Source organism: Anguilla anguilla, chromosome 8 (assembly GCF_013347855.1).
Source record: "Anguilla anguilla isolate fAngAng1 chromosome 8, fAngAng1.pri, whole genome shotgun sequence".
NCBI classification, from domain to species: Eukaryota; Metazoa; Chordata; class Actinopteri; order Anguilliformes; family Anguillidae; genus Anguilla; species Anguilla anguilla.
The window spans coordinates 54,273,422-54,294,497 of record NC_049208.1 but is presented as its reverse complement, the minus strand read 5'-3'; the positions used below and the strand labels follow the sequence as shown (position 1 = coordinate 54,294,497).

Sequence of the window (21,076 nt, the reverse complement as noted above, 5' to 3'; positions counted from 1 at the left end):
TTCTGTGCATTTTGATATTGAGACAAATCCCTTGTGTGGACATGGGGAGGATTGAGGAGGTGGTCGATAGTGGAAAGCAGTTTTCTGGGGTTATTATAAATATCATTTAGAATTTTTTGAAAAACTGTGCCAAATGTTATAAAATACCTGTGATTTGATTTTCCTCCGTCTCCGCTCTGCCCCACGACAGCATCGCTTAAGCTGTGGGATGCTTTCATTCCTCCATTCCACCTTTCATTCCTCCATTCCACCTTTCATTCCTCCATTCCACCTTTCATTCCTCCATTCCACCTTTCATTCCTCCATTCCACCTTTCATTCCTCCATTCCACCTTTCATTCCTCCATTCCACCTTTCATTCCTCCATTCCACCTCCTGTTTTGAGAATATTTTTTACCTTAACGGGAGCTACAGAGCGTTGAAATGATTGCGTAAATCAGTGCAGTCAGATTTGGATGGGTACAGAAATAAGAAGTATAGTGCCAGGCAACCAAAGGGGTAATATCACGTTTCTGTTTTTAGTTGTTTGCAATTGATCATGGTATTACAAATTATGCACTAGTGATCAGATATGGCAGTATTGACAATATGATATTACAGATTACATTACATTACATTACAGGCATTTGGCAGACCCTCTTATCCAGAGCGACGTACAACAAAGTGTATAACCAAAACCAGGAACAGGTGTGTTGAAAACCCTAGAGGGAAGTACAGTTCCAAGTGCAGGGAACGACCGCGTAGTTTAACTTGGACCCTGTAGGTTAATATGAAAATCACATATGAAAAGTCCTCTAGAAATGACCAGATCTAAAGTATGACCACGGCTGTGGATCGGTCCTGAAACATGCTGAATAAAAGCCATAGAATTCAGTAGGTCCTATAGTTAATAGTAAATAATATAATAGCCTTGGGGTTAGTGTCTGTATCTGTGTGCAAATTAGAACCTCCACTGATGATAATTCTAACAGGTTTTGTGTGGATTATGGATAAGAGCTCTCAGAAATCATTGTGGAAGCTTGTTTGGATGGCCTGTGCACTGACAGCCAGCAGTGAGGGCTGGCATTTACGCAGCACAGCATGGTACTCAAAGGTACTAAATTAAACCTTACAGTTTACGGAATTTTAAAAAATGGCAGCCAGTCCACCCCCATTTCTTCTACTGTGCTGTACAAAAAAATAAAACTCTAATTATGGGGAGATGCTTCAATAAGAATGGCTGACCCATCTTCACTAAGACAGGATTCAATATAGTTTACAGTTTATTGTTCTGTGTGTTCAGTAATAATGACAATATACAATTGTGCAAAATGTGAGTGGTGAAATGGCCATATACACAGGCATATGCACAGGAGACAGTGTTGACCAGTGTCCCAAACCATTGCAGCTTTCCCCTTATATATTCAAAGAACAAACTAAAACACCAAGACATCAAATGATGACACAGAGATAACAAAACACAACATTAATGATCCAGCTTGCACCATCTCTTTAAGCATATCACTCTGGGTTAACCTTTATTGCTGAGACACCAACTCCTTCCCCATGACATCGGTCTTCCAACAATACAAAACAGGATTGCATTGTATTATGGAGAACCTAGGTTTTACATAATGCTGATCCAACTGGATGTGCTGTACCTGAGCACTGTCTCTTTATCATACCCTGCTGACCCCCTGTCAGCAAGGTAAACTGGTCTGATAGAAGGCAGACTTCTGCGGACTGCCCTGCATTGGGGTGGAGTGGAGCTAGCTGGGCGGTTGGGTCTAACGCTCAGCTGGATCCAAGATCTTCAGCCTGCTCTGCAGCAACTCCAGGACATGGGACGGCTGAGTCCAGCTCTTCTCCAGCCATGGTCCCATGGTCTCCAGAGGAGTCCAGGAGCTCCTCATCCTCTTTGATCTGGTGGAGGACAGATGTTCTCCTCTCCAGCTCCGTGAATCTCCACTCCAGGCAGAGGCAGCCCTCTCAGCCGGACGAGGAGGCACACGCTGTAATGGTAGGGCGATCACAAGGTGGCCATACGTGTCTGGAACTGCGTCTCCGTTAGCAAGCCGAAAAAGCAGATAGCGACACAAAACGGTAACACCGTCTTATTTTGATCTTGTCGATTTAGTAAAAAAAAAGCAGGTAAAAAAAGATTATAAAATCAGGATGATCAATGTAAAAAATAATAATAAAATAATAAAATGTTAAAATCGTGCCAATCATTCATTCATTCATTCATTATCAACGAACCAAGCAATATACGTGTTCTGTTTGTTTTGTGCATATATTTAGAATTTACACAAGAAGAAACGAGGCAAACAGGAAGCTACACTATAGAAGCAGGGTCTTGGGGTTTATATCTGTGGGGCACCTCCTCACACTGGACATTTCTGGAACTGACACCGATCTCACACAATCTGACTCTGAGCCCACTGTTGTAGTAAATGTAATAATGTCAGTCTGCTTGTATAGTGCCTGAACACTACTCTAGCTGTGTAAACCCAGCTACATCCAGTGTCCTGGGACTGTTCAGAAGAAGCATTACAGGTAATGGAGTGACTGCTGGTAATGATGTAACTGGCAGTAATGTGGGGTTGCTCTAAATGAATAAATATCTTTGAGAACATCTGATCTGATGTGTTCCTGATCCACGTTTTTTTTTATTTTGTTTTTTTCTTTGAAAGAGCTTTTAAGCGGTTCCTGAACATAGAGGCCCCTGGGGCTGCTGGGTGGCTCATCCTGTTAAGGAACTGTTCTGGAATATTCTGGGACATGGACAGGGCCCGAAGATCTGGCGTTCACCATTTCACCTGTAGAGCCACACATACAGCCCACCTTGCTAACTGCAGTATACAGAGCATACAGCTGACACCGCCTGCTTTCGAGGAGAGCCTCTGGTTATATCTGAGCTTCTGATGAGGACCCTTGCAGGGTGAGCATGCATGATTGACCATTAAAAATTCAAAGAAAAATGTGGGGAAAGCATCTGCTAATAAAGGGCCCAATTCATGTTTTCATAAGCCAGTCTTCTGTCCATTGGAGCATTCCACATGGAGAACTTGATCAACACAGAAGTAATTGTACATTCCATGGCCTAGCACATGAACACATGCCTTTTTCAGCACTACATTATTAAACATTTTTTGCCTTTCTTTTTCTCATGACCATGTGCAGTTTGGCGCTGAAGCTCTTCTTGTAGTTGAGTTAGCTTTCTTCCCTGTTCCTCCTTAAAGTTATTCAATTCCTCTGCTGTTTTTCTAGCAGCTTCTTCATATTTCTGATTGTTTTCAAGAATGATTTTACGAAAGTGTTCCTCCATGTCTTTAAATGTTTTCTCTTCTTTTGTTCTCTTAGCCTCTTCATCAATCTTACTCTTCTGAAGTTCTTCACGTTCCTTCTCAAGTTCCTTCTGCAACAATTCCATCCTTTTCCTCTCCTCCTCTTTTCTCTCTGCGTCCTCCTTAGATCTTCTGTCTGCCTCCTCTTTTCTTTCCTTGTCCAACTGCTCTTGTTGTTTTTTCAGCTGCCTTTGCTTTTCTTCAAGCTCCCTTTCTAGTTGTTTAGATCTCCTTTCATTCTCTTCCTTTTGTCTTTCTTGTTCCATTACTTTTTCAAACTCTTCCCGCATTTTGCGTTCTTTCAATGTACACTCTCTTCTCTCTTGCTCTTCTTTCTGTCTTCTGTCCTGCTCATCCTTCTCTTTCCTTTTCTGTTCCTTTTCCCTTGCCTGCTCCCATTGCTTAGCCCTTCTCTTCATGTTTTCCTGTATCTCTTTTTTCTCATTTTCTGCCTCTTTAATTCTCTGTTCCCACTCAAGTCTTACCTCATTTTTTTCCCTCTCCTGCTCCTCTCGATTCCTCTTTTTATTTTCTTCTGCTTGCCTTGCCTCAAATTCTCTCTTTTCTCTTTTTTGTTTTTCCATCAGCTCTTCCCTCTGTTTCCTCTCGCTTTCCGCCCTCTGCTTCTCTTCCTCTTCCCTACATTTCAACTCCTTTTCCAGCGTCCTTTTCGTTTCCTCAGTCTCACCTATTTTGCTCTTCCACTCTGATTCTTGTCTTGCCTTCCTCTCTATGTCTTCCCTCTCTCTCCTCTCTTTATTTTCCTTCTCTTTTTTCTTCCACTCTTCTAGCTCCATCCATTCTTCTTTGTCTTTCAGCTTTTTTTCCTGAAGCATTATTTTTTCTTCTGCTTTGCGTCTCTGCTCTTCCATCCTCCTCCTCATCTCATTCATCTCCGCTTCATGTTTTGCCTCCAGCATCTCTTTCTCTCTCTGCATTTCTTCCTCCTTCTCACTCAGTATTCTTTCGCACTGTTTCCTTATGGTAAATTCTGCCTCCTGGAACATCTCATTGGTGTAACAGCCTCCTCCATTCCTCTGAACCATCACGTCTATCTTATCCAGCAGCTCAGACACTTGGGTGAGATTGTTCATGCCACTATTATTGAAGACATGAAACCTGTTTCCACAGTCTTCAATCAGATTTTGGATTACAGAGTCACCTCTTTGAATGAAGCTTTCAATGGATTCATTTCTAAGATCATCCCCTCTTGTGAATATGACTATGGTGAACTTTTCAGCCGTTTTACCAAAGGTGCTCTTAATGAGCTGCAATGTGTCCTTCTCCTCCTTCGTGATTCTTCCAATCTGTAGCACTAGGAGAAACACATGAGGTCCTGGGGCCAAAAAGGAGATGCATTTGGCTATTTCCTGCTGGACCTCCTCATTTGAAAATGATGTGTCAAAGAGACCCGGCGTGTCAACTACAGCAACGCGCCTGCCAGCTACTTCCCCTACTCCTTTCTTACAGCAGGTCGTCACTGATTTCATACTGATCTCCGACTGGAACTCCTTCCTCTGCAGTATGGTGTTTCCTGTGGCACTTTTCCCACATCCTGTCTTCCCCACGAGCACTATCCTCACACAGTCAGAGCTCTGGTCTTTACCCCCAGCGCCTGCCAAATAAAGACACACAGTACAACTCAGAGAGAAAATCTGGAGAATCAAGGCCATCATAAAAAGCCTTCTCAGGGGTGTCAAAGTCCTAAAGCACAGCAGTGTCAGCAGGTATTGTTTCCTTTAAATGAGCTGCCAGTGAAGACCTTGAAAACAAGGTGTGTGGACTCATCAGCTAGTCAGTGATTAAATAAATCTCTGGTGCTGAAACACATTGAATACCAGCAATCAAATGATTCCACCATCAACCAACCAGGAGTGCCTTTAGCTGTCGAAAACTGAATTCTGACATCTGTGGTATATATGCCATTTGTAATAAAAAAACAGATTAAATTAACATTGATCTTTCTGCACAATCCTGTGGGGGTTATGTAGACATTGTCACAATATATAGGTGCTGGGAAAGAATTGCTAAAAGAAGGGCGCATATAAATAAATGGCATACATCAGTCCATCATGACTGTTCATCATGTTTTCACAAACATGGAACATGCGAGGTGGAAACCACTGACTAAGACAGGTGATTCTAAATTGCTTTGTTGGACAGAATTCACCGGCATTCTCTGGCATGGTTAGAATATGTAGGTATTATTCTGTAGATTAATGGAACGTCTGAAGGATTAAGTCGTAACTTAGCTATCAAATCAATTCTCACCATTAGTAACACAAACTAATTTCAGCATGTCTTTTCTTTGACTGGTTCTTTTCTTACCTTTTTTTCCTTTAATTTCCTGTCGTTCTTTAGATAGAGCCCTTGGTTTCTCCTTCCTCTCCACCTTCTGTTCAGCCTTCCTCAGAGGTACCTGACTCGCTCCAAGCCTGGCTGATTCTGGCTCCTTGAAGATCTCACAGCTGAGGAAACCTCCTCCATTCTCCTCCACCATCTGCTCTATTTTCTCCATTAGTTCAGTAACCTGGGTGTAATTAATCTCATCTGTGTTGTGAAACGTGTAACACCTTCCACTACACATTTGCAGAACTTGGGTATAAGACTGGTCAAAGACAGTTCTTTTACTCTCCTCTGTGGTCAGTACCATCGAGTACATGAAGGCCTCAGGGCTGAAAGAGAGCAGGATTCTCTCAAATCTTTTTTTCCCCGCAGATGTAATGTTGTCGTTCTCCAGCACCAGCAGGAATGCGTGAGGACCTGGGGCAGACAGGGTCACACACCTCTCTATCTGATGGATTAATTTCCCTTCAGGGAGCTTGGGGTCCAGTAAGTCTGGAGTGTTGATCAGAGCCACACGCTTCCCATTCACCAGACCTCGTGCTCTCTCACACTGATCTTTCGCTGAAAGGACCTCTGCCCCCAGGATGATGTTCCCCACTTTACTCCTCAGTTCTCCAGACTTCCCCAGCAGCACAACCCTCAGCTCAGACACTGCAAAATGGGACAAAATGTTTACTATAAGATAAGGTCAAGGAATGGCACTTTAAAATAAAAAAGTCTTTTTAGACCTTTGTATATGTTTCGCCAGTTCATGGAAATAAATAAATAAAGTTTTTTTTTTTTCAGGGGTATTAACGTACTGTAAGGACGCTCAAAGTCAGGACTGGATCTTCCCAGCAAATCCTCTGTTTTCACATCTCCTGGAAATAGCACAGTGAGTCATTACTTAATGCACAATGAGGCACAATAGAAAATGTGGAACCCACATACGGTATTGTGTAAAACTCCAAATATAAAATAATCTCTCCATCAAAACAAATAGCATCAGGATGCTATCATTTGCTTATCAGAATAACATTGTGTTTAAACTTCTCTAATATATACTGTATGCTACACTGGTCTTTAGTCACATAATAAAAACAAGTATTATTATTAGTATTAATATTTTTCTTTTTATTATTTTCTCCATTTAATTTAACTAAAATTGAATTCATAACATAACATGATGTCAAGAACAGGCCTAAGCTTGAAGAGATTAAGCATCTTAAGTCTTTCCTCATAGCTTTTATCTTTCATACAAGGAATCAATTTGGTTGCTCTTCTTTGAACATTTTCCCGATCAGATTTTCTATATATAGCCGCGTTTCCACCGCAGGAACTTTACCCCGGAACTAGGAACCTTTTGAGGAACTCAGTGCGTTTCGACCGCAGGAACTAGGGTCTAAATTAAGTTCTGGGGGCTTTATTTTACCCCCAAAAAAATTCCTGCTCGGGGGGGTAGTACTTTCCAAAAGTACCGGAACCTTTGGGGTGGGGTGCAAGCGCTGAAAATTTCTGATTGGTCGACTACTTGCAGTGTTTTATTTCAACCGCCATTTTTTAAAATCTGCAGCTGCAAACCGATTTATTTTCATAATAACTTGAAATCAAACTTGTATGTTATGCGGCGCAGTAGCCTACTTTTGGTTAAAGCCTGCCAACCTCTTGGAACCTCTTCTGTTATTTTCTTGCCTTAGTATTCGTTTTTATAAAATGCTAAGCATTTGTGCTGGGACAGCATATTACGTACTAAAACATTCAAATGGTTTAATTCGGTTGCTGAATATTTTCTTCCGGATTTTCTTTGTTAGCCCATTGTAATTGAATCAAAACATTTGATACAGTTATGTGAGGTATGCGGTAGTTCTGCGTAACACTACTAATTCTAGTAAAAGCAAACTGGAAATCACCTTCCACACTTTTTGTCAGGGTAAAATAACAGGTTAATTCTAGTAATCGTCCCTTTAGCTTTTTCAGACTGCCGTACTTTTACTCGCTTTTTCATAGGTCAGTGGGCTAATTTGCCTAATCTTTGCGGGACTTTAGACCACGGTGGAAACGCAGACAACAATGGGCTGAAGGAACCTTTTAGTTCCTTGAAAAGTAGTTCCGGGTACTTTTGGTGGAAACGCGGCTTATTTCTGGTAGTATGGTCCCCAGAACTGCACACAATAAATCCAAGTGTGGTCTAACAAATTCCAAACTATTAGCTAGGTCTCCCAGTTTTATATCATCTTAAAATTTTACTAATGTACTTTACATGTCCCTGTCAAGGTCATTGATATAAATGAGGAAGAGTAGTGGTCCCAGCACTGATCCTTGTGGGACTTCACTTCCCACAGTTCCCTGCTCAGATAATATCCCTCTTACAACTCTTTGTGTTCTACTCTGTTGCCACTCTGAAATATATCCTCTAATTCTTACTGTCTTCATTTTGCTAATACGACTCTCATGTGGTACCTTATCGAATGCTTTTTGGAAATCTAAGTATATAATATCATAAGTCTTGTTACAGTCAAAACACTTTGTAGCTTCTTCAAAGAAAGGCAGGTTTGTCATGCATGACATTCCCTTGTGAAAACGATGCTGGTTATTCCTTAGGATGTTTCTATTTTCAAGAAACACTTCTCACTTGTCTCTAATGATAGATTCCAGTATTTTACATGGGATGCAATAGTTTCCTGGATCAGTACAGTGTCCTTTTCTATATATATTGGTATTATATTACCTAGCTTCCAGTCCCCCGGTATTTCTCCACTTTTTAAAAACTGTTTCAAATTACCTGCAAGTGGTTTAAAGATGATCTCACCTAACTCTTTGAGTACCATTGGGAATACTGCCTTACTTCTAATAGTAACCTCTTCTCTAGTAAAGCTCTCAACAAAGTAACTATTTAAAGCATCAGAAATATCTTTATTCTTATAAAGCAATGATCCTTCTTTACTGCTGATACACCTGACATCCTCCTGACATACTCCTTCACTTTAATTTTCCTACTACAGTATTGAAAGAGACTTTTAGGATTACTTTTTGCATCATGTAAAGAGCCTCTTAGCTTCCTGTAGTTTTTTTCTACCCTTAACCTTTCTAACCACATATTACAATATTTATCCTTATTACTCTCAGTGCTGTAGTTTTTAGATATCTTATACTGTTTTTTTTCTCAAACTCTCCCGTATGGCTTTGTTCGTCCACTGGGGAGAACGCTTCAACTTACTTTTCCCTGAAGAATAACACTTTTGAACCTGACCCACTTTTCATTCATAGTCTTGCAATCAAGAAGTTGCACCCAGTCAATATTACTTAAATTTGCTTGCATCATGTTAAAATTGGCATGTCTAAAATGTTAAATTCTGGCCATAGATGAGGCCTTGTTAATTTGCCAAAATATATCAAAACTAACTCTAGAATGATCACTAGTCCAAAGTGGCTCAATTACCTCTATGCTACAAATTATGTCAGGAGCACCACATAGCACCAGATCCAGAATTTATTTCCCTGTTGTGGGCTGACTGACATACTGTTCCAAAAAGGTCATTTATAACATCTAAAAATTCTGCCGCACTTTTTCTTTGTCCTGTCATCAATTCCCAATTAATAGCAGGGTACTTGAAGTCACCCATAATAATAGTCTCACTCCCTGATAAGCTTGTTTTATGGTTCCCAAGAGCACTGAATTCACACTGCCATCTGAAGCTTGTGGTCAGTAATACACGCCTAGTGTAAGGTCCTTTTCATGGTCCTTATTGTACCTTATCAAACCTTGTTTTATAGTTGTTCCAATGACCATGATATGCACTTTCGGATGTCACTTTGAATAAAAGCGTCTGCTAAATAAATGTAATGTAATGTTCCCCTATAAGCTTAAATCAAATATCCTCACTAGGCTTGAACTGGTAAATCTATGGAATTTCCTGCACATTACATCAATAAAAATGTTTTTATATATAGAGAGCCATACCCCCCACCTGTCTTACTGGATCTATCCTTCCTAATGAGTTTGTACCCCTCTATATTATATTCATCCCCATCCTCCTCCTCAAGACATGTCTGTGTAATCCCAGCTATATGGCATGGCTCCCACAGTCCATAGCAACCTCAAGTTCCAATAATGGATTTTTTTTATACTTCTAGCATTTAAACAAAGTCATTTCAAATTAGGACTTCTACACCTCCTCCCCTATTCCCTCACCCCTGGGCATCCCACGCCACCCTTACTAAAATTTAGCTTTAAAAAGATTTCATTGGTGTTCACATGGTTATAGGTAGCCATCAGCATTTAACCTCAACTGCCTCCTCACTCAAGAGAACTAATAAACAAATATAAAATGTCCTCCTTTCCTTCCTTCCTTTCTATAATCTACCATATCATCACATAATCAATGAACTACTAAGAAGCAAATAAGATAATACTAATATTAAGGGGGAAAAAACTGCAATATAATAAAGTTCAGACTAAATTTAAAATAAAGTCCCTTTATGCACTTGCTAAAGCAATAGTCTATACAAAGTATTTGGAAGGTAAATAATCCCTTGATTTTGTATCATTTTCTTTGATTGTGAATATACACTAATGTTCAATGTTTGCATTAAACCCACAGGAGAAAGATAACTTAGACACAGTTGTGTCACTACTCACGGGAATCAATCCACCCTGCCATGGCTGGTACAGAAAAATACGTTGTCAAAACATAAAATTCAAAATGGTCCTGTGGGAATGAAAAGGGAATGATGCATTTTTCAAAAACAAGCCTCCAGCTTCAAATCTTACCGTAGGTAATAATTACGTATTTACAAATATACTACTAATATACATTTTTGACTGTTGCACTTGGCTCACATTTGCTTAATCTACCTGTTACGATGACTTTAATTATTGTTCACAGGCAGAAAGTATATATATACTTATATATATGTACAGAAAAACAAAAGATAGATAGTAAATGCTGTGGTTATACGTCATAGAATTACATGATTACACTCACGTAGGTAGTATAAAAGAGAATGTACTTACAAATCATTGTATTGATTTCACTTTGATTGTTTATATCTACTTATATAGAGAACCTCTAAAAAGGCAAAAATAAATTACTACTAAACTGAGCATTAAAAAACATATAGAGAGAATTTTGCGTAAATATTTTTTGGTAATTAAACTAGCCTACTGAAAAAGGCAAAATAAAAGAGTAGATTTTAAAAAATCTCTCTCGAAAAAGGTTTTCTGCTTCTCCCCCTTCTTCTCTTCTACTTCCTCTTTGTTCACCTTCAATGACTCACCTCTTTCCATCAAATAAGAACATGACTTGCAAGACTTGAACTGCAAGGAAAGAGGGGGCGGGCACCAGTTACACACACGAATTTTGAGCCACTGCGCTGCAAAATGTTTAACAAATAAAATGCGTCAGCCATTATGTTTCTTCAGATCGATTCATATCATTGTGGATGGCCACTAGCCTAGATAAAAATGCCCATTCTGTTTGCGACATAGGACTTTGATTTCACTAACTAGTCGTTTCCTTTACTACACATTATTGATAAGTGATCGCTATATTCTGTAGTCGCCCCCACCGAGTCAGCGCACAGCAGGCAGCGGGCTGAAGAGCTGACCATTCCCGGCTATCAATCAGGGAAACTCTCGCATCGAGGAGGAGGTGCGGGAGCTAGCATTACATTTTACATTACATTTATTTGGCAGACGCTTTTATCCAAAGCGACGTACAAAAAGTGCATCTCATGGTCATGGACAACTACAAAACACAGGTTCAGTAAGGTACAATACTTATTTTGTACAGCTATTTCTAGCCAAGAACACAGTTCACACAGTGAACACTATTCTGACCTAACCTCTGCAAAACCAACTAGGCAGAAGAATAAGCTACAGTATTAGGACAAATACAAATTACCAAAAAGTGCTGGGATGGGGCAACATGTAACAAGTGTCATGAAAAGGGATTTTTTTTTTTTTTTTTTTTTTTTTTTTAAAGAGGGAAAATATACAGCGTGGTGGTGGTTAGTCTAGGTATAGTCTGAAGAGATGAGTCTTCAGGCCACGGCGGAAGATGGGTAGTGAGGGGGAGGTTCGGAGAGGGACAGGGAGTTCGTTCCACCACTGGGGAGCTAGGGTGGAGAAGCTCTGTGATCCCTTTGGGCGGGTGGGAGGGATTACAAGGCGCTAGCAAGACACAAGCCTGGTGTGGCAGCTGGATTTATTTCAAACCCCCGCAACCTATACATCAAAATGAAGCTTAGAAACTGTAGTGTTTAGCTGTATGTGTTCATTTCCTCCATAAAAAATGCAGTCGAAATATTTAAAAACCGACGTTTTACCGTGTATTTCAGTCAAAATTTATAGGTCTGGCTATAATGAACACGAAATTCATTCATGGTAACAGTTGCCACCATTGGAAAATATGAGAACATCAGATGGTTTGCAGTCTATCAAAACTTAGTTCAGTAGGAGAAAAAATAAATAAATAAAACAGGCAAGATAGTTCATGTAGGCTATTACTGTTATGCAGGGTATGCGGTAGGCAATTTCATTAACATGTAATTTCATCTATGCAACATTTTAAAGAGAGATGAATAAACAGCCCCCACGAACGCCGGCTATTATTAACGACAACTTAGACTGCTTGAGCAAAATCAGCAGGTTGCTGGTCAGCAGCTAAGCTGGATTGAATATTTCCCTCATACCTACATAACGTTCACAGCGGCAACAGGTGAGCTGAAAATTGGTGGGGCCCAAAACTTTCCTTTAAACTAATCATTAGTAATTTTCCTTTATTATCAAGCGTGCCAACGATCGGACTAATCAAATGGCAAGTAGCCTAACACACAGCGTCTTCATACCGTGTTAGGGAGATTAAATCATAAATTCAATTTATCCGTTTAAAATCCGTTTTAATCACCAAGTAATAAACAAGATACACCAGTCTGTTATCTACCGTGTTAGCTTTCAGAATAACAAGCAAAAACAAAACCTACACTTCAATTTTGTTTACAATCTACGCATTGCAGATATTTGCCATGAATTTGAGTGCGGAGAAAGAAGTGCATGTATCCACAAATAATGTTGATTAAAAATGTGCACAATTTCGTACTGCAAATCAAAATAAATGTTGGCTATAAGGCTTAGCCTACTCGCTAAAACTGCCTATATGGGGAGAGCTGGCTATATGATAGTATTGAGTAGTCTATTTTGAGCATTAATTGCATTGATACTCAAGGAAAATCAGGGGAAGATTCCGCCACTGCTTAGTGATTAAAACGGATTTTTCTAAATCGCATTTATAATTAAAACTCCCTAACACAATGCGAAGAAGCTGTGTCCCTTTCCAATTGCTTCAGATCGTTTGCATTGTTAATCACTGAAAATTAATTAAAACAGTTCGAGATCAATGATTAGTTTAAAGGAAAGTTTTGCACCCCACCAATTTTCAGCTCACCAGTCGCCGCTGGTTTTATTTTGTTTCAATTCCACAGTTTAAGAAAGATGGATAAAGGAGGAAGAAAGGGAGGACAAAAGAGGAGGATGCCCGATTATTTTTGTGGGTAAAAAAATTCTCAGCATTAATTACACTCAGTAAACTTGAAATATTTTATGTAAAAGCTAGTACCAATAGTATACATTCTTTTTAAAACATTGTTTTCCTTAATTACAATTATGTGCACAATACATTAAAGATACAACTATTTTGAGCTGAGATATTCATTGGTTTGTACCTTTTTTCACCCACCTCCCAGCGGATCTCAGGGTCCAGACAGTTCATAAAAATTAGTTTAGTTAAAAATTAAAAAAAAATAGAGAGATGAAAAGTACAGTATGAGGATGTGGAAATATATTTCATAATTAATTATATGACAATATGAAATCAATGTGATGCTTTGAAGGTACAACAATTGCACTGTCAATCAATATTAGGTTAGAAAATACAGCATTTGCCTGATTTAACGTGACTTCTGGTATAAACCACGCCCATTTCCTGTCTTCTATCCGAATACAGATACAGATAAAGATAATTTTGTTGGTTGAACAGATACAGATACAGATAATGAGGTCTCTGCATGCCCCTAATATATATGTGTGTGTGTGTGTGTGTGTGTATGTATTTATGTATGTATATATAACCACAGTAAAGGCCCCCCTGTTGTTAAATGAGATATTGCTGCTGGGGGCTTTGCATACTGGAGCTAATAATCACATAGTGGAGCAATATGGGACAGCAAATTATAATTTAGAGTTTGTATGGTACCATAAATTAGGTGTGCTGTCAAAATAATAGCCTTAAAATCTCATCTGCGCAGAATTTCTACACTTACAGAAGGTTATTGTGCTGTGCTGTAGTGTGATGTACTGTGCATACCGTGTGTATTTGTGTACACAGATTACAATATTTATAGCTCTGTAGTTCTCTATTTAAAAACCATTACCGGTTAACCCTAATAGTCTCAGAACCAGTAAGTGTAAACTAAAAATTCTGACCCCTTTCTCTCTTTCTCCTCCATAGTTTCTCACTCCCTTCTTCATCTCATTCCTTTTTTTCCCTCTTGTTTACAGTTTTCTTCCTCCTCTGTCATGTTGCTCTTGCTTCTATGGTTCACTGGCCCCTCCTCTCCTTTCTTCACCTCCTTTCCTCTCTTCCATTCCTCACCTCCTTTCCACCTCTCCCTTCCTTTCCTCCCTTCCTCACCTCCTTTCCTGCTCCCCCTTCCTCACCTCCTTTCCTCTCCTCCTTCCCTCACCTCATTTCCTCCTCTCCTTTCTTCACCTCCTTCCCTCTCCTCCCTTCCTCACCTCCTTTCCTCTCCTCCTTCCCTCACCTCATTTCCTCCTCTCCTCCTTTCCTCTCCTCCTTCCCTCATCTCATTTCCTCCTCTCCCTTCCTCTCCTCCCTTCCTCTCCTCCTTCCCTCACCTCATTTCCTCCTCTCCTTTCCTCTCCTCCTTCCCTCACCTCATTTCCTCCTCTCCCTTCCTCTCCTCCTTCCCTCACCTCATTTCCTCCTCTCCCTTCCTCTCCTCCTTCCCTCACCTCATTTCCTCCTCTCCCTTCCTCTCCTCCCTTCCTCACCTCCTTTCCTCTCCTCCTTCCCTCACCTCATTTCCTCCTCTCCCTTCCTCTCCTCCTTTCCTCATCTCCTTTCCTTTCCTCCTCTCCCTTCCTCTCCTCCTTCCCTCACCTCATTTCCTCCTCTCCCTTCCTCTCCTCCCTTCCCTCACCTCATTTCCTCTTCTCCCTTCCTCACCTCCTTTCCTCCTCTCCCTTCCTCACCTTCTTTCCTCTCCTCCTTCCCTCACCTCCTTTCCTCCTCTCCCTTCCTCTCCTCCTTTCCTCTCCTCCTTCACTCACCTCCTTTCCTCCTCTCCCTTCCTCTCCTCCCTTCCTCTCCTCCTTCCCTCACCTCATTTTCTCCTCTCCTTTCCTCTCCTCCTTTCCTCACCAGAAGTGTCAGGTGTCCCTGTAATTCCCCCTGCTCTTTATCGGGCTTATTATTTCTTCCGTGTTGTTGCTCTCTTTCAGCCTCTTCTCCTGCTTTTTACGTTGTATGAATTTGTCCTCCCCCCTCTGTAGTTATTCCAGATCCCCCTTGCCCCACTTTTTTGTCAAGCGTCAACTCCTGATTTACACTTGGGCTGTAACGTCTCCAGTTCTCTCTTCACTTCTTCCTCTTTTTCTTTCTCCGTCTGTATTTCTATCATTGCCACTTCTGCTTCCAGGAACATCTCACGAGTGCAGCAGCTTCCTCCATTCTCCCAGTTCATCTTCTCAGCCTTTTTTAAACAGGTCAATGGCTTGACATTTTTTGTTTATTGTTATCGCCGACAGGGTACCTGCCTCCACAGTTTTCAGTCAGGTTCTCGACCTCAGGATGACCTTCTGCAATGTATTCTTTAATGCAGGGATCAGCGACTCACGGTTCTCGAGGGCTGAGAACTGCTGGTTGTCCACCCTCCCTTTGCCTGGGAGTCAGGTGTGAAGACATCCTGGCCAATCAGTAGCACTAATTACCCGGGAGAAAGGAAAACCAGGGCTTGCAAACAAGCGCACACTTTTCAGGCCGCGGGATCTCCACGTGCGAGTTGGTGTCAACAGTGACGCTTATGCCCTGCTACTTCTTAGTCCGGATCGTGTTTGTAGTCATAACACCTCCCAGAGGTTGCATATCAAGGTTAAAAAGGACTGGTCTGAGAACTGATCCCTGAGGGACACTGCATGACATTAGAACTCTCAGAGTTGTGCTGTTAGGCCTTAAACCAGCAAAGAGCAGTGCTGTTAAAAAGCAAGGTGGCGGTGGGGTCTACAAGACTGGCTGGGGACTTGAATTCAGTAACAACTTTGTGCAGCATGTCATGATGCATAATTTCAAATCAATCTCAGAAGACTCTGCATGGAGGAATAGGGGGGTTAATTATTGATTAACCCCCGATTGTTTTACACCAGAATTAATATTTTCAACTCAGAAAAAAGAAGTAAATTCTGTGCATTTTGATATTGAGACAAATCCCTTGTGTGGACATGGGGAGGATTGAGAAGGTGGTCGATAGTGGAAAGCGGTTTTCTGGGGTTATTATAAATATCATTTAGAATTTTTTGAAAAACTGTGCCAAATGTTATAAAATACCTGTGATTTGATTTTCCTCCGTCTCCGCTCCTCCCCACGACAACATCACTTAAGCTGTGGGATGCTTTCGTTCCTCCATTCCACCTTTCATTCCTCCATTCCACCTTTCATTCCTCCATTCCACTTTTCATTCCTCCATTCCACCTTTCATCCCTCCATTCCACCTCCTGTTTTGAGAATATTTTTTACCTTAACGGGAGCTACAGAGCGTTGAAATGATTACGTAAATCAGTGCAGTCAGATTTGGATGGGTACAGAAATAAGAAGTATAGTGCCGAGCAACCAAAGGGGTAATATCACGTTTCTGTTTTTAGTTGTTTGCAATTGATCATGGTATTAAAAATTATGCACTAGTGATCAGATATGGCAGTATTGACAATATGATATTACAGATTACATTACATTACATTACATTACATTACATTATAGGCATTTGGCAGACGCTCTTATCCAGAGCGACGTACGACAAAGTGTATAACCATAACCAGGAACAGGTGTGTTGAAAACCCTAGAGGGAAGTACAGTTCCAAGTGCAGGGAACAACCGCATAGTTTAACTTGGACCCTGTAGATTAATATGAAAATCACATATGAAAAGTCCTCTAGAAATTACCAGAACTAAGGTGTGACCACGGCTGTGGATCGGTCCTGAAACATGCTGAATAAAAGCCATAGAATTCAGTAGGTCCTATAGTTAATAGTAAATAATAGAATAGCCTTGGAGTCAGTGTCTGTATCTGTGTGAAAATTAGAACCTCCACTGATGATAATTCTAACAGGTTTTGTGTGGATTATGGCTAAGAGCTCTCAGAAATCATTGTGGAAGCTTGTTTGGACGGCCTGTGCACTGACAGCCAGCACTGAGGGCTGGCATTTACGCAGCACAGCATGGTACTCAAAGGTACTAAATTAACCTTACAGTTTACGGAATTTTAAAAGATGGCAGCCAGTCCACCCCCATTTCTTCTACTGTGTTTTTGTACAAAAAAATAAAACTCTAATTATGAGGAGATGCTTCAATAAGAATGGCTGACCCATCTTCACTAAGACAGGATTCAATATAGTTTACAGTTTATTGTTCTGTGTGTTCAGTATAAATGACAATATACAATTGTGCAAAATGTGAGTGGTGAAATGGCCATATACACAGGCATATGCACAGGAGACAGTGTTGACAAGTGTCCCAAACCATTGCAGCTTTCCCCTTATATATTCAAAGATCAAACTAAAATACCAAGACATCAAATGATGACACAGAGATAACAAAACACAACATTAATGATCCAGCTTGCACCATCTCTTTACGCATATCACTCTGGGTTAACCTTTATTGCTGAGACACCAACTCCTTCCCCATGACATCGGTCTTCCAACAATACAAAACGCAATTGCACTGTATTATGGAGAACCTAGGTTTTACATAATGCTGATCCAACTGGATGTGCTGTACCTGAGCACTGTCTCTTTATCATACCCCGCTGACCCCCTGTCAGCACAGTAAACAGTCTGTTTTCTGTTTTGGTCTGATAGAAGGCAGACTCCTGCGGACTGCCCTGCATTGGGGTGGAGTGGAGCTAGCCGGGCTGTTGGGTCTAACGCTCAGCTGGATCCAAGGATCTTCAGCCTGCTCTGCAGCAACTCCAGGACATGGGACGGCTGAGTCCAGCTCTTCTCCAGCCATGGTCCCATAGTCTCCAGAGGAGTCCAGGAGCTCCTCATCCTCTTTGATCTGGTGGAGGACAGATGTTCTCCTCTCCAGCTCCGTGATTCTCCACTCCAGCCAGAGGCAGCCCTCTCAGCCGGACGAGGAGGCACACGCTGGCATGGTAGGGCGATCACAAGATGGCCATACGTGTTTGGAACTGCGTCTCCGTTAGCAACACAGTCTTATTTTGATCTGGTCGATTCAGTAAAAAAGCAGATAAAAAAAGATTATAAAATCAGGATGATCGATGTAAAAAATAATAATAAAATAATAAAATGTTAAAATCGTGCCAATCATTAATTAATTAATTAATTAATTAATTCATTCATTCATTCATTCATTCATTCATTCATTCATTCATTCATTCATTCATTAATTAATTCATTCATTATCAACGAACCAAGCAATATAAGTGTTCTGTTTGTTTTGTGCATATATTTAGAATTTACACAAGAAGAAACGAGGCAAGCAAGAAGCTGCACTGTAGAAGCAGGGCCTTGGGGTTTATATCTGTGGGGCACCTCCTCACACTGGACATTTCTGGAACTGACACCGATCTCACACAATCTGACTCTGAGCCCACTGTTGTAGTACATGTAATAATGTCAGTCTGCTTGTATAGTGCCTGTAACCTACTCAGTGTAAGCCCAGCTACATCCAGTGTCCTGGGACTGTTCAGAAGAAGCATTACAGGTAATGGAGTGACTGCTGGTGATGATGTAACCGGCAGTAATGCGGGATTACTCTAAATGAATAAATATCTCTAGGAACATCTGATGTGTTCCTGATCCGCGTTTTTTTTTTTTTTAATACGGTTCCTGAACATAGAGGCCCCTGGGGCTGCTGGGTGGCTCATCCTGTTAAGGAACTGTTCTGGAATGTTCTGGAACATGGACAGGGCCCCAAGGTCTGGCGTCCACCATTTCATCTGTAGAGCCACACATACAGCCCACCTTGCTAACTGCGGTATACAGAGCATACAGCTGACACCACCTGCTTTCGAGGAGAGCCTCTGATTATATCTGAGCTTCTGATGAGGACCCTTGCAGGGTGAGCATGCATGATTGACCATTAAAAATTCAAACAAGAATGTGGGGAAAGCATCTGCTAATAAAGGGCCCAATATTGATGTTTTCACAAGGCAGTCTTCTGTACATTGGTGCATTCCACATGGAGAACTAGATCAACACAGAAGTAATTGTACATTCCATGGCCTAGCACAGTGTTTCTCAACCCTGGTCCTGGGGACGCACTGCCCTGCATGTTACAGATGTCTCCCTGCCCCAACACACCTGATTCAAATGAATGGGTCGTTATCAGGCTTCTGCAGAGCTTGATGATGACCCATTCATTTGAATCAGGTGTGTTAGAGCAGGGAAACATCTAAATCATGCAGGGCAGTGGGTCCCTAGGACCAGGGTTGAGAAACACTGGCCTAGCACATGAACACATGCCTTTTTCAGCGCTACAGTATTAAACATTTTTTGCCTTTCTTTTTCTCATGAAAATGTGCAATATGGCGCTGAAGCTCTTCTTGTAATTGAGTTAGCTTTCTTTCCTGTTCCTCTGCTTTTTTTCTAGCAGCTTCTTCATATTTCTGATTGTTTTCAAGAATGATTTTACGAAAGTGTTCCTCCATGTCTTTAAATGTTTTCTCTTCTTTTGTTCTCTTTGCCTCTTCATCAATCTTACTCTTCTGAAGTTCTTCACGTCCCTTCTCAAGTTCCTTCTGTAACAATTCCAGCCTTTTCCTCTCCTCCTCTTTTCTCTCTGCGTCCTCCTTAGGTCTTCTGTCTGCCTCCTCTTTTCTTTCCTTGTCCAACTGCTCTTGTTGTTTTTTCAGCTGCCTTTGCTTTTCTTCAAGCTCCCTTTCCAGTTGCTCTTTAGATCTCCTTTCATTCTCTCCCTTTTGTCTTTCTTGTTTCTCCTCTTCCAGTTTCCTTTTCATTTCCTCAATCTCACCTATTTTGCTCTTCCACTCTGATTTTTGTCTTGCCTTCCTCTCTATGTCTTCCCTGTCTCTCCTCTCTTTTTTTTCCTTTTCTTTTTTCTTCCACTCTTTTAGCTCCATCCTTAAATGTTCTTCTTTGTCTTTCAGCTTTTTTTCCTGAAGCATTATTTCTTCTTCTGCTTTGCGTCTCTGCTCTTCCATCTTCCTCCTCATCTCTTTCATCTCCGCTTCATGTTTTTCCTCCAGCATCTCCTTCTCTCTCTGGATCTTTCCCGCATTCTCACTCAGTATTCTTTCGCACTCTTTCCTTATGGTAAATTCTGCCTTCTGGAACATCTCATTGGTGTAACAGCCTCCTCCATTCCTCTGAACCATCATGTCTATCTTATCCAGCAGCTCAGACACTTGGGTGCGATTGCTCATGTCCTTATTATTGAAGACATGAAACCTGTTTCCACAGTTTTTAATCAGATTTTGGATTACAGGGTCACCTCTTTGAATGAAGCTTTCAATGGATTCATTTCTAAGATCATCCCCTCTTGTGAATGTGACTATGGTGAACATTTCAGCCGTTTTACCAAAGGTGCTCTTAATGAGCTGCAATGTGTCCTTCTCATCCTCTGTGATTCTTCCAATCTGTAGCACTAGGAGAAACACATGAGGTCCTGGGGCCAACAAGGAGATGCATTTGGCTATTTCCTCCTTGACCTTCTCTTTTGAAAATGATGTGTCAAAGAGACCCGGCGTGTCAACTACAGCAACGCGCCTGCCAGCTACTTCCCCTACTCCTGTCTTACAGCTGGTCGTCACTGAATTCATACAGATATCCGACTGGAACTCCTCCCTCTGCAGTATGGTGTTTCCTGTGGCACTTTTCCCATTTCCTGTCTTCCCCACGAGCACTATCCTCACACAGTCAGAGCTCTGATCTTTACCCCCAGCGCCTGCCAAATAAACACACACAGTACAACTCAGAGAGAAAATCCGGAGAATCAAGGTCGTCATAAAAAGCCTTCTCAGGGGTGTCAAAGTCCTAAAGCACAGCAGTGTCAGCAGGTATTGTTTCCTTTAAATGAGCTGCCAGTGAAGACCTTGAAAACAAGGTGTGTGGACTCATCAGCTAGTCAGTGATTAAATAAATCTCTGTGG

General features: G+C 41.1%; 4 protein-coding genes across 8 annotated transcripts in view; all 4 read right to left on the bottom strand.

The window, feature by feature from the left end:
• The window catches only part of LOC118233356 (GTPase IMAP family member 8-like), a 121,007-nt gene that overhangs the window by 13,562 nt on the left and 86,369 nt on the right, over nucleotides 1–21,076 (bottom strand). The gene's annotated exons all lie outside the window — the stretch shown is intronic.
• The window catches only part of LOC118233355 (GTPase IMAP family member 8-like), a 55,719-nt gene that overhangs the window by 28,305 nt on the left and 6,338 nt on the right, over nucleotides 1–21,076 (bottom strand). The window contains exon 1 of one of the 4 annotated variants that reach the window (XM_035428994.1): nucleotides 10,665–10,909. The exons of the other annotated variants lie outside the window; for them this stretch is intronic. The gene's annotated coding sequence lies outside the window, so the exon portion shown is untranslated. Of the gene's footprint in view, nucleotides 1–10,664; nucleotides 10,910–21,076 lie in introns of those variants that run through there. 4 annotated transcript variants of the gene reach the window in all.
• The window catches only part of LOC118233360 (stress response protein NST1-like), a 105,334-nt gene continuing 85,958 nt past the window's right edge, over nucleotides 1,701–21,076 (bottom strand). The window contains exons 2-4 of one of the 2 annotated variants that reach the window (XM_035429003.1): nucleotides 6,472–6,531; nucleotides 5,654–6,322; nucleotides 1,701–4,940 (exon numbers count right to left, since the gene is read on the bottom strand). In XM_035429003.1, coding sequence (XP_035284894.1) covers nucleotides 3,112–4,940; nucleotides 5,654–6,322; nucleotides 6,472–6,531 — 2,558 coding nt within the window. In that variant the 3' untranslated portion in view covers nucleotides 1,701–3,111. The remainder of the gene's footprint in view (nucleotides 4,941–5,653; nucleotides 6,323–6,471; nucleotides 6,532–21,076) is intronic. The other variant, XM_035429004.1, reaches the window with a different exon arrangement.
• The window catches only part of LOC118233357 (GTPase IMAP family member 8-like), a 105,393-nt gene continuing 103,691 nt past the window's right edge, over nucleotides 19,375–21,076 (bottom strand). Inside the window, exon 4 of the mRNA XM_035429000.1 lies at nucleotides 19,375–20,871. Within this exon, the coding sequence (XP_035284891.1) occupies nucleotides 19,442–20,871 (1,430 nt within the window). The 3' untranslated portion in view covers nucleotides 19,375–19,441. The remainder of the gene's footprint in view (nucleotides 20,872–21,076) is intronic.